General features: G+C 33.8%; 2 protein-coding genes and 1 long non-coding RNA gene across 7 annotated transcripts; all 3 read right to left on the reverse strand.

Annotated features, from left to right (window-relative positions):
- Positions 1 to 354: 354 nt before the first annotated feature.
- Positions 355 to 1,515, reverse strand: LOC133309077 (F-box/kelch-repeat protein At3g23880-like). Its single transcript, XM_061509814.1, has one exon. The coding sequence runs from the start codon at positions 1,513 to 1,515 to the stop codon at positions 355 to 357; it is 1,161 nt and encodes a 386-aa protein (XP_061365798.1).
- A 621-nt stretch (positions 1,516 to 2,136) lies between these two features.
- Positions 2,137 to 4,099, reverse strand: LOC133309017 (E3 ubiquitin-protein ligase RING1-like). Its single transcript, XM_061509760.1, has one exon. It carries the CDS (start codon positions 3,876 to 3,878, stop codon positions 2,766 to 2,768), a length of 1,113 nt encoding a protein of 370 aa, XP_061365744.1. The 5' UTR covers positions 3,879 to 4,099; the 3' UTR covers positions 2,137 to 2,765.
- A 2,200-nt stretch (positions 4,100 to 6,299) lies between these two features.
- On the reverse strand, positions 6,300 to 10,480 carry LOC133309027 (uncharacterized). 5 transcript variants are annotated; one of them, XR_009751262.1, is made up of 9 exons: positions 10,138 to 10,480; positions 8,850 to 9,871; positions 8,352 to 8,399; positions 8,049 to 8,127; positions 7,867 to 7,926; positions 7,465 to 7,586; positions 7,132 to 7,299; positions 6,629 to 6,810; positions 6,300 to 6,492 (listed from the first exon to the last, which is right to left on the reverse strand). It is a non-coding gene; the product is annotated as an uncharacterized LOC133309027 (long non-coding RNA). The 5 variants fall into 5 exon arrangements; XR_009751261.1 differs by having other exon boundaries at positions 8,049 to 8,399; XR_009751263.1 differs by having other exon boundaries at positions 7,867 to 8,399; positions 10,299 to 10,480.
- Between the last annotated feature and the right edge of the window lie 1,163 nt (positions 10,481 to 11,643).

The following is an 11,643-nucleotide window of genomic DNA, read 5'->3' on the forward strand; positions in this document are numbered from 1 at the left end:
AGACTAGGAAAATAGGGATACAAATTACAAAGAACAATACACCTGTAAAACTTGCTCACTTTTATACAACTAAATAAAATGTAAAAAGTCAGATCAATCTTGGCAATCAACAATGATAACGCCGATGTCCTAGATAATTAAATTTATTAAGTTCATAGCAAGTAGCAATGGCTCTCATGATTCTCCCCATCATTTAACAAATGTTCAATATAACTAAATTAGGAAGGAAAACGAAATTTAAATAAAACATAATCCTAGATTTAATGTGGGACTTGTTCAGATCCTATTATATCCACCTGCATCTTTCAATATCTATATTCAATTTCAGATTTTTCAGCTCCAGCCAGAATTCTCCTACGCCTGATGATTCACCATCTTTTTCCCACACAGAAACATAGCATTGCTTTCTTTTTCAAGCATAAACAAGCTGTATGTGAAGTCAGAAGCACGTAAATGTATGAATCGACTTTTGACCCCAAGATCGCTCATCTCTTGGCTGTTGAGATCATATGAATGCAATGACTTTATTTTTCTACATGAATTATCAACACATGAAAGCAGTACTAAAACTTCAGAACTCATGCTCTGTCCCAATAGCTTTCTAATATTTCCCCTAGATAAAGAAAGACTGTAAATTTTGCTCCATGACTCCTCTCTCTTCATCCATATATTAGTATTATCTCTAGGCTGTTGAGGGTACTCTACAACCGAGAGGCAACCATCGATCACAGTAATGTCCAACTTCCTGTAGGACCAAGCCAACACTTCTGGAAGATCCATCTTGCTGAACTTCTCCTCCACCACATTGAACATCACTATATGGAAGTTACTATGAACTGACATTAAATCCTCGCAGATATTTGTCTCGCAGGCAAGCCAATGCACACTGTCGTGGAAAAATAATTGTTCCCCACAACACTTTTCCGCGGAACGAAATAAATCTTGTTCGAATGGAGTATTAATAAGAACCCTCCAAGCACCTTCGTTGAGAGAATACAACTCCACCTTAAAGCAGCAGCCAGTGTGACCAATATGTACAACCTTGAAATCATTCTTCTTTGAATCAAACCCAAATCCATACCGCAAACCAAAATGCATATTGAAATCATTCTTCTTGGAATCTCCGCATGAGTTACACAATAATGTTTGGGAGATTGGGAGTTGGAGGTGTCTCCGTGTCAGAGGGCTAAAGAGGATGAATTTCATTTTCCAATAGGAAGTGAGGCAAACGAGGCCGTTGACAGCGCCGACAAAGGTGTATAGATCTCTTCTAGGAATTGAAAACGAGGATTCGATATTTGTGGGGGAGCATAGAGAATACTGATAATGTGAGTGCTCGACAAGGAAGAGAGGAGTGGAGAGTGAGCGTGGTTGATACGAGGATGAGAAGCGATGGCTTTTAATCAATAAGTTCCAAGATTTGCATACTGCCATACATTTTCCAATGCTTTTAGGCGGTAAGCGATGGAGGATTTCCTCCACTATATCTTCCGGAACACAACAATGTCCAGACATTGTGAGGCCGCGAGGAATCGATAGGGAACAGAGTGCTCTTTTGTGACAAAACCCTAATAGTATTATATTATTCCTAAGGTACTTTACATGGTATGGTATCAAAGCCTCGTCGCCCTCCACTTTCTTTTGTGACGTTTCTTAGCACGGGCCTGTTGCACTGTCCACTCTTCAAGCCCAATGGGCTCTTGTGTGAGGGGGCATGTTGAGATATATAGTCCCACATTGGTTGTATGTGCAACTAATGTGGAGTTTATAAGGCCTTGGACACTCCCACCCTTTGAGCTAGCTTCTGGGGTGAAGTATCCCAAGGTTCTTTACATGGTATCAGAGCCTCGCCGCCCCTCACTTTCTCTTGTGGCGTTTCTTAGCACCGGTATGCTGGGCATGTTGTATTGTCCACTCTTCAAGCCCAATGGGCTCTCGTGTGAGGGGGCGTGTTGAGTTACATAGTCCCACATTGGTTGTATGTGTAACTAATGTGAAGTTTATAAGGTCTTGGGCACTCCCACCCTTTGAGCTAACTTTTGGGGTGGTGTATCCCAAGGTATAAACCTTGGGCACTCCCACCCTTTGAGCTAGCTTTTGGGGTGGTGTGTATCTCAAGGTTCTTTACATGGTATCAGAGCCTCGCCGCCCCCCACTCCAGATAATTTTCATTATTTATATTTTTTTCTCACTTAAAATGACACAATCTTATATCCTTTAAAATACAACTATCAAACCCATAATTCTACCAGACAAATAGGGCTCCTATTCTGAGGAATGTTTTGAGTTCCTTCAGAGGGCAATTATGTGGGATCCACCAGTAAATTTGAGAAAGAAACGACTAAAATACCGATGAAGCAGTGGGGATCATAATCCATTCGTAAACATGTTCAATATAAGTTTGAAGCAGGATTAAACAAAAAATGGGGTTGCGAGATGAACATATATAGAATATAAGAGAATAATGATTATATATCACGGCAAGCTCAAGTAGAAAAAAAGAAGAAGCACATGGGGTGAAATAACACAACCTTCTATGTATAGTTTTATATTACCCTATTTCTGTTGAAAATATGAAGCATACGGAAAGTCTGAAACATAGGCTGTTTAAAGGGAAGACAAGCAGACATATGTAGAGCACTGCCTTGGAAGTTGGATAAACACTCATCCCCTAGGCATAATCATCATTCATCGATCGTTGAGTTTTAACTTGACCTTGCTAGCACTTGACGATTTAGTGTGCAAATTTCCTTGGTGCTTTTAGTCTACAAGGGAAGAGTGGAACTCTGGCTCCTACAGTGTCTAGAAAATAAAAATTTTGTGTTATGTGAGAAGGATCTTCTAGTTGAGATTGGCCTATTCTGCAATGCAAGTCCAATTGAAGCCACTTTGCAAATGGTTGAACTTCCACTACCCTGCTTAGCAACGGTCATGTCCTTGCTACTTGAATTGATTTTGTCACCAAGTTGGTTCTCTGAGCTCTCTCGATCAGAATTTAAATCTAGCACATCATGAAATATCATTGAAGCAGAAGATGAATCCATAGAAATTGACCTCCTCACAGGTTGTATTTCCTCTTCCACTTCCTCTGAAGAATGGCAATTACTAGAGTCATCATCTCCAATCCTCAGTGTACTACTCTCACTCTCTCCAAAATGATCAAAGTTCTCTACATGGGCCTCTTGGTTCTGATTCTGACCAGAAACGTTTACGTTTGAATCAGGCTCATCAGTGACTCTCACCTCTGCACCACAACCAGCATCATGAACCACAGGTGCACGGCACAAGGGACAATTTTTATGAGATCTCAACCATGTATCAATGCAAGGGATGTGAAAAGCGTGGCTACACTTGGGCAAGAGTCTGAGACTCTCTTCTTGTTGAAACTCACCTAGGCAAACTGAACACTCTGTCCCATCTATTAGTCCTTCCTCTTTTCTGTACTTGAAAACTGTGACGGAATCTATGACTGATTGGTTGAGACCCACCGTGCGGATGAACCATATGGGGTGGTTAATGACTTGTCCCTCGTTATCATCATCATCATCATCTGAAACTGGAGAATCTCCATTTACATCGAACAATATAGGTGTGTTTCTTTGGTTGTGTCTCCTTGAATAATAGCTCCTTTGGATTATGGACAAGGTGCAAAGAAACATAACCAAACCAACCAAGCAAGCCATGACAATCATAGCGACTCGAAGTAAAACGGGATGGCTATGCACATGGGCATGGCTATGATAAAATTCAAGGGAAGGTAAATGGGGTAATACCAGAGGCAGTGCAACTGGTGATTCATGAGGGGAAGGTGTTGGGTTTCCATGGTACTGATACTGATACTGATACTGATGCAGTAGTTTTCTATGATGAAAAGCCATTGAGGAAACAGAGTAAGAAACAGAAAAGGTGTTAAGGGAAACTGAAAGTGTTAAGGGGGGGAAGATTCCACCAAGATAAGAGGAAACATGGAAAATGTTAAGATTGTTTTTCCACCATAAACTGTGCCCTGATTAGATGGTAAAATGAGAATTTTGGGCATGTTTCTGGCTTCTGTCACGATTCAATTTCATTCTTTTTCCATTAGAATGTGAAGTGAACGTACCTGGTTGCTTCTTTTCCATGTTTTGGATTCAAGTCAAAATAAAATAGACTTTTGATGGAGCGTTTCCGCGTTAACTTTATTGAAGGTGGGGCGTTATGAGATTCCTATGTGATAATATCTCTTTTTATATTAAACACGTAAATTTCTTAATTAAAATTTACTTATTTAACTTTATTCTTTTATATTTAATCTTTTTACTTCACTCTCAGTTTTCTTATTCTTTATTATCTATTAGTTATAAATAAAATCATCTGTATAAATTTGCTTAATCAATTATATATTTATTTGCTCTTTTCTTATTTATCTGCGCGCTCAATTAAATATTACTTTTTCATTTATAAGATTATATAGTTATTAGATATATTAAGTGTTAAACATTGTTGAGTAATTCATTTTTATATATTAAAAATTAAAGTACCCTCTCTTGAAAATAGAGTATGTGTTAGGCTATTATAACTCTCTTAAAAAATAACAAATTTTATTTTTAAAATTTAAATTCTTTTAAATAAATTATCTATATCAATTTATATTTTATATTTTAAATTTTTGTCTAAATTAATTATGGATATATTTCTTATAGTTTTAAACTTTTTAAAAATATTTTGTTAATTTATATTTTAAAATTTTGCTTAAATTTGAAAATACTCATATATATAATACATGAGTTCCAGTTATGATTTATTCTGGGTCATGAATCACGCAGCTCCCTGCCATCATCACTGTCACCTCATGTAAATTGATAGCTTTGAACTTATTTTTTCCCAAAAAGACTAGAGTAAATTTACATGTATTTTCTGTGTTCTACGAATACATATTTATTTAAAATAACAAATGATATAGCAATTCACTGAATTTAAAGTAAGTTTGACTTTGAAATATTTCGGAACTCATGTAATTGTGACGATGACGAAAAGGATAACATGTAAAACTATCTACTGTTTACCAAAAATAAAAATAAAAATACCTACTTAGTGGTTAATGGGACTGCTCGAAAGTACATAAGAAATCCATCCTTATTCCTTTCATTTTCCTAATCGAATGCTGTAACTATAGAAACCTAATCGATTCCTTGCGTACGTAAGTGGAGAACAATTGTCATTTCTCTTTTTTATTGGGGCTTCATTAGATTAGAACAATTTTTTCTAATGAAAAGTAAGTTTTATTTCGGTCTTCTGAAGAATTGGAAAACAAGAAAAATATCAACAACAACAAAAAAGAAGGGAAATTGGAGTGTTAATTTCCTTCTCTTTATGACCAATCCACCTTATATGACGGTTTTTTTTCCTCGCTATATAATTATTGGAGGTTATGTTACCGTTACATATTTTGAATTTTAAATTTAATTTAGAGTATTATGTTTTGATTTAGAATTTAATATAATTTAAAGCAGATATTTTGAATTTAATTTAGAGTATTACATCTTGATTTAGAATTTAAAATAATTTAGAGCTGATAGGATTTGTGCATTTTAAATTTAGAATTCAATGTAATAGGAGTTGATTGCATTTTGTATTTTATAAGGAGCTAATTGTATTTTATTATAAGAGTTACAATTTTATGAGTTGGTTACATATTGTTGCCAATTTAAATTTATTTGTAATTTGTAATTCTGACCCTATTTATGGGCAATATTTCAATGAAATGATAACACTACAGCAAATTCGCGTTTTAGCGGCGGTTTCTTTTAATATTAGCGGCGGTTTGAACCGCCGCCAAAATATTTGGTGGCCTTTTAAAAACTGACGTAGAAATTGGCGCCACTAAATATTTCAACGTCGGTTTTACACAACCGACGGAATAACTGACGTTGAAAACAAATCCAACGTTATATATTCTTAACCGACGTTAAAATAAAATATTTTAATAAAATTTAATTTTTTAAGCGGCGGTTTTGAACCGCCGCAATTCTGTAATACTGTTTTCTTGTGCGGATATTTGCTGTTGTTTTTGTATTTGCTATTGCTGCTTTTTTTTTTGAATAATTATTTACTGCTGTTTTATCTTATAATTATTTATATCATTACAAAAAACATATTATTGATTGACCGAATATTTAAATTTTTGAATCTATTATCATTAAATTTATACATAATTAAATGTAATTCAAGATAAATACAAATAGTGTAACAAATGCAAAATGTCTCACCATTAAAAATTAATAGATTCAAATACATGATAAAACAAAATAAATGTGCTTTGCAAATTTAATATAAATGGAATCAAAGTATTAATAATACTACAAATGTTGAAACCTGAGTAATCTTGCAAATCAAACCTAAATGGAATCAACGTGCCAATAAAACTACAAAAGTTTAAACCTAAGTAATCTATTAGCACTGATGAGTTGCAGAATGTGAAGAAGGTTGATCACGAGGATTGAACTTTGTTGCCTGCATTAAAAACAAATGAATAACATTTTTAGTAAATGCATTAAAAAATTATATAATGTTTATTAAGAAAAATAATAACTTACTTGATTATTAATAACATTAGTTAGTTCAGTAGGTAGAGAGGTATATAAATTACCTCTTAAGTGTATAAATCCCAAGAGAGAGCACTTTGATTATTTCCCTATGATGACCTTCTTCCCTTCGATACAGCCTCGCTATTATCAAAATCAGCTTCTGTTTCTTTGATCAATCCAACATGCACCAATGACCTGAATTTTAGACTTTGTGAGTGTCTTTGATAGATACAAGACCGAGAGCCTGTTTGACAAACAAAAAAATTTAAGTTAAAACTAAACGTAAAAAATAAAGTTAAAAGCTATTTAATAATTATATAAAATTATTCTTAAGATTTTGAAGGAAGGAAGATGAAATAATTTATTATTGGGATAAATGATAAAATTCATAAATAAAAATTTAGAATAAAGATATAATTGAAAAATAAATATGAGAACTCCAAAAAGCTTATATACATATTAAAAAAAATCTCCCTAGAGTAACTTTTAGCTTTTAACATTTTTCTTCATCACAAAAAAAATCTCCTTCCATGATACGAGCTTTTTAGAAATTAAAAAAAACTACCAAACATGCCCTGAGAAGAGAACTTGAGAAGCCCGAATGTGCCCACCCATTAAGGTCCACCACAATTTCTAGCCAGAGACCTTTCGGCTCCTTAATGTAACCTCCATTATCCATACACAAGTACCATACAAGTTGCATAAAACTCCTCAGCTTCCAGACGAACTTTGACTACACAATACAGAAGAACTTAAAAGATGTCATATATGCAGTGCAGTACACACAAAAGCAAAATCTATAACAACCAACCATGTCTCATCAACTTAAAAGTAATAGCACGTTCCAAATCGAACAATTTTGAGCCCCAACATTTCTAAAAAAAATAACACAACCAACCTTTGAATATTTTATGAATGTGGAATGTATTAGGCAAGGGAAGGCCATACAGGTACTGCAGATGGTGTAGCTGGCCAAGTTCTGGGCCCAGAGATCCAGAAACGTTAGAATTGCCCAAGTCACTGAAATTCAAAGGTTAGACAACTGATTAGAATGCCCAAACCCAATTACTGTAATAATAAAAAAAAACGCAAAAAAGTAAATATAAAAAATTGAAATAGCAGAAATAAAAGAACGAAATAAAAAGAATAATGTTTCTATTGGAGATAATTTTCTGAGTATTTCTAAATTTAAAATAATTTAACCATTATTCTTATAGAAATTTTTTTTTGGTAGAGATTCTTTTAGTATTTTAATTGTTGAAGAATTAAAATAACAAAATTTTAATAATAAATTACTTACCTGGTACGTGAGCTGACACACCGGAATAGGTTGGTGTTCTTTAATGCTTATTTTTTGTCACTGAAACGAAAAAATAAAGAAAGCCCAAAATAAGTAATTATTTTTCCTTGATTTATACGGTCTTCTTTTTTAGGAAATCCTTGAGCCAATTGATTCCGAGATAGTGAATTCAGTTTCTCTACCTTGGCAAGGTCGGAATTAGATTGGAGATACATGTAATTCTCCAAAATCGCTGATATAATCTATTCCAAAATCCACCCACTCAACAAGCAACAAAAAAGAAATTAAATAGATTGACAAAAAAAAGTGTAGCTTCAAGTGTAAACTAACCTCAAAATTCAAAACCCAAGTTGTGGTTCAAAATTTGGAAAAAATAAAGAAATCATAAAAACTAAACTTCAATGTCCAATGCAACCCTTAGTTGTATGTCACTGTTGGTATCAATCAACAGGTTAAAGGAACAAAAGTCTGGAAATAATACTCACTTTGTCAAAATCCAGCGAAAGATGTGAGTGCTCCCCCATGAACTTCACCTGGTAAAAAAAAAAACATAGGGGGAAAGAGCAAAAGGCATCAAGGGTAGGTACCAGACATTCAAGGGCAATTGATAAAAGGTACTGTGGTAGGAACACAGTAACTGCTAACCAGTTCAAATGATTTAACTATCTTGCTTTTACAATTGTTTTGGAAAATAAAGCTTCTAGCCTTCTAAAGCTTAAATTGCTACAAACTATCATTTTCAGTCTTTATTTCTTTTGGCACATACCATTTTCACTCTTTAATTTTGGTAAATTTAAATCCACTCTTTGAATTACCACAACTTAATTTATTAATAACATTCTACTGAATTAAAAAAGTTGGAAATCACTATATTTTATAAAGAAATAACATATAAAAGAGAAGTACCTATATTTTATGAACTTGTTGGAATGCATAAGTAAATTCTGCAAGAAGTAACAAATGAACCAGAGAAAGAGCATTACCATATAGGATAGAACTTGTAGTCCAGTAGAACGTAGAAGCAGAGCTCGTTCATCATCTCCCACTTCTTGAGCCAATTGACAAAGTTTCGGGATAAAAACCTTCAAGTTGAACATGTATGTACTATCTGTCTACTTTTAACTCACCAGGTCAATATCACTAAAGGCAAAATGCAATACGTATACAGTAGCAAGACTTATAATGTAGACTGCAACGTTAAATATAAATCAGTTCATCTGCTTTGAAGGGGGTGGTAAATCACTCACAGAACATGCACCAGCCAACCCTACAGTGATTTTGACACTAACAAGTCAGAAAGGTATAATAATCAAATACCCAGCAATCTATAAATTCTACAAGAGTATTGCAACCTAAGATTCGCATTTCATCTGCTAGAGTTTGCTCTAGAAGAGTCTGAATGATCCCTAATAAACTATTGGCAAAAAGTGGCATGCAAGAATAAGAAGCATCATTTGAATATTAATACTTAGTGAAATAAAAAGCAGCATCATTTGAATATTAATACTTAGTAAAATAAAAAGCAGCATCCAACATAATGAGCGCAATTCCAACTCAGTCTCTTGTCTATACAAAACAACATAGAGTTTATAACATTCCACTGCAAAATAAAGGACCTAACAGAAGGGGAATACAAAAAATTAAGAGGTGGGAAACAAAGCCTAAATTAGAGGGCATTTCATAAAACCTATCCAATTACTACACAAATTCATTCCTCAGTATTTAAAGGTAAAGAATAAATGAAAGAGAAATCAGACACTGTGCATAAGGTTGGACAATCAAAACTGAAAACTCAAACAGTGAAGTGGGTTTTGTAACACTTGAAAAAATGGCTAAAGGAGGATTTGCACAGCTCTCCTACAGAAATCAGCTTTTAGGAAACTACTTTCCTTGCCTCTGTTTTTACTCTTTTGGATTATCTTTGTTGAGGAATTCTTATTCTCCAATCTTTTCCTCGTGCATGCAAAGCCACATCAATGCCCACCCGATGAAACTATGCCTCCTCCTGAAACGAAACCTCTATGTAAATCCTAGAACTGATTCTGCCAAATGCGAGAAAGATTATGTTGATGGAATAAATTAGCGATTATTCCAGAAAAAAATCAAAAAAGAAAATTAAAATTAGAAGCACCTATTATATTCTTACACCATGTAAATTTTGGGGTGAATCAAAGTGACTTCAATTCAAGGAAACATATTCGAATTGAGAATTTGGAGAAAAACAACTAATCAAGTGGAAGAACACAAAATTAGAGCTACAAAGAAAAATACCTTCATCATCAACAATACCTACAAATAACAATTACTGAGCTGCAAACTTTCAGAATGAAGATAAGGAATTAACTTAGGGTTTCTGGCGTGGGAGATTTCGATTTGAATTAGCTTCTATGCAAAATCGCAAACCTACTGAGGATTGGGTAGGAAGTTCTTACGTAGCAATAACATTGGTGAGAGTTACCCCAAACAAAACCATTTTCCCTTCTTTGAGGTCCAAAATATCTCGCTGGCTTGTGAATGAGACAAAAAAATATCGCAAGCGAAATGATTGTAAGGGATTGGAATGTTGAGATTTTGGATAAATGTGAAGCGTAAGAGTTATGGAAAGAGAGAGGGAAAGGGGTGGGGTGATTTTGGAAGCGCACGTAACAAGAAAAAGTCACTTTAAATTTATCGATTAAAATGCAGGCGGTTATATTAACCCGACGTTAGTAAACAGCCACGAAAATGCGAATTTGCTGTAGTGAAAGGGGATGGATATTGTAATAAATACGGGTGTAAATAGATTAGGCTAGGGGAGACTTTGACTTAAATAAGTCAGATCTGTGTAAAAAAATTTATGTCTGGCCTAGTCTATTAGCTTGTATAGACCCCAAATCACACGCCTGGTCTGACCTATATTTAAAAAATAAAAGACTAAGCCTAGGCATGTTAGCCTGTTTAAGCATATTAAACATTCAACAATTAAAAAAATATCTAAAATAATATTACTTTATTATTCAAAATTATAAAAATAATAATTTTATTTATTTTATTTAAAATAAATAATATGATATAGGTCGTCCTGTAGGCTTATAGACCGATATATACAAAAAAGTCTATGACTTGCTTTCTAAATAAGCTTTTTTAAAAGTCTAGACCTATTCTATTTGACTATTTGGAATAAGCTAAATCTGGCCTAATATAGGCTAAGTCGTAGGCCCCTGACCTAGCTCATTTACACCCTTAGTAATAACCAACTAGTGTTATTATCAATGTTACTATCGATCAATTTTACAGTTAGATCGTTTATATTGATCCAACGGTTGTATTTATTTCCATCTTCGTATGGTTATGATTCCCTATATTTAATATTTTATATTTATTTTCACCTTTGTATGATTATGATTTCCCATATTTAATGATTTCACATTAAATACAAGGAATCATAACCATACAAAGATGGAAATAAATATAACCATTGGATCAACATAATCGATCTAACACTAAAACTGATTGGTAGTAACATTAATTGGTTGTTACAATATTACTTCAAATAAAAAAAAGAGTATAGATACCAATTTTTATCTATGATATTCTAAACTTGTCCGGTTGTCCCAAGCAAATTCACTACTAATTCTAACTTTTCTTTTCTTCGCGTCAAAGATCAAGTTTTAGATTCAATGAATGAGGTAAGCAATGTATCATACAACTTCTTGCTCGACAATCATTGAAACTATATGAACTACATCAAACAAGAATGATACTGATGAGGTAACATTTAATCCCTTCACTTCCACT

Source organism: Gastrolobium bilobum, unplaced genomic scaffold, assembly GCF_033153095.1.
Source record: "Gastrolobium bilobum isolate Gb01-03AN ecotype WA unplaced genomic scaffold, APGP_CSIRO_Gbil_v1 utg8041, whole genome shotgun sequence".
Lineage (NCBI taxonomy): Eukaryota > Viridiplantae > Streptophyta > Magnoliopsida > Fabales > Fabaceae > Gastrolobium > Gastrolobium bilobum.

What these genes read in the sequence shown, in the direction of transcription:
- LOC133309077 (XM_061509814.1), bottom strand. Translation starts at nt 1,515, where the DNA reads ATGTCTGGACATTGTTGTGTTCCGGAAGATATAGTGGAGGAAATCCTC.
- LOC133309017 (XM_061509760.1), bottom strand. Translation starts at nt 3,878, where the DNA reads ATGGCTTTTCATCATAGAAAACTACTGCATCAGTATCAGTATCAGTAT.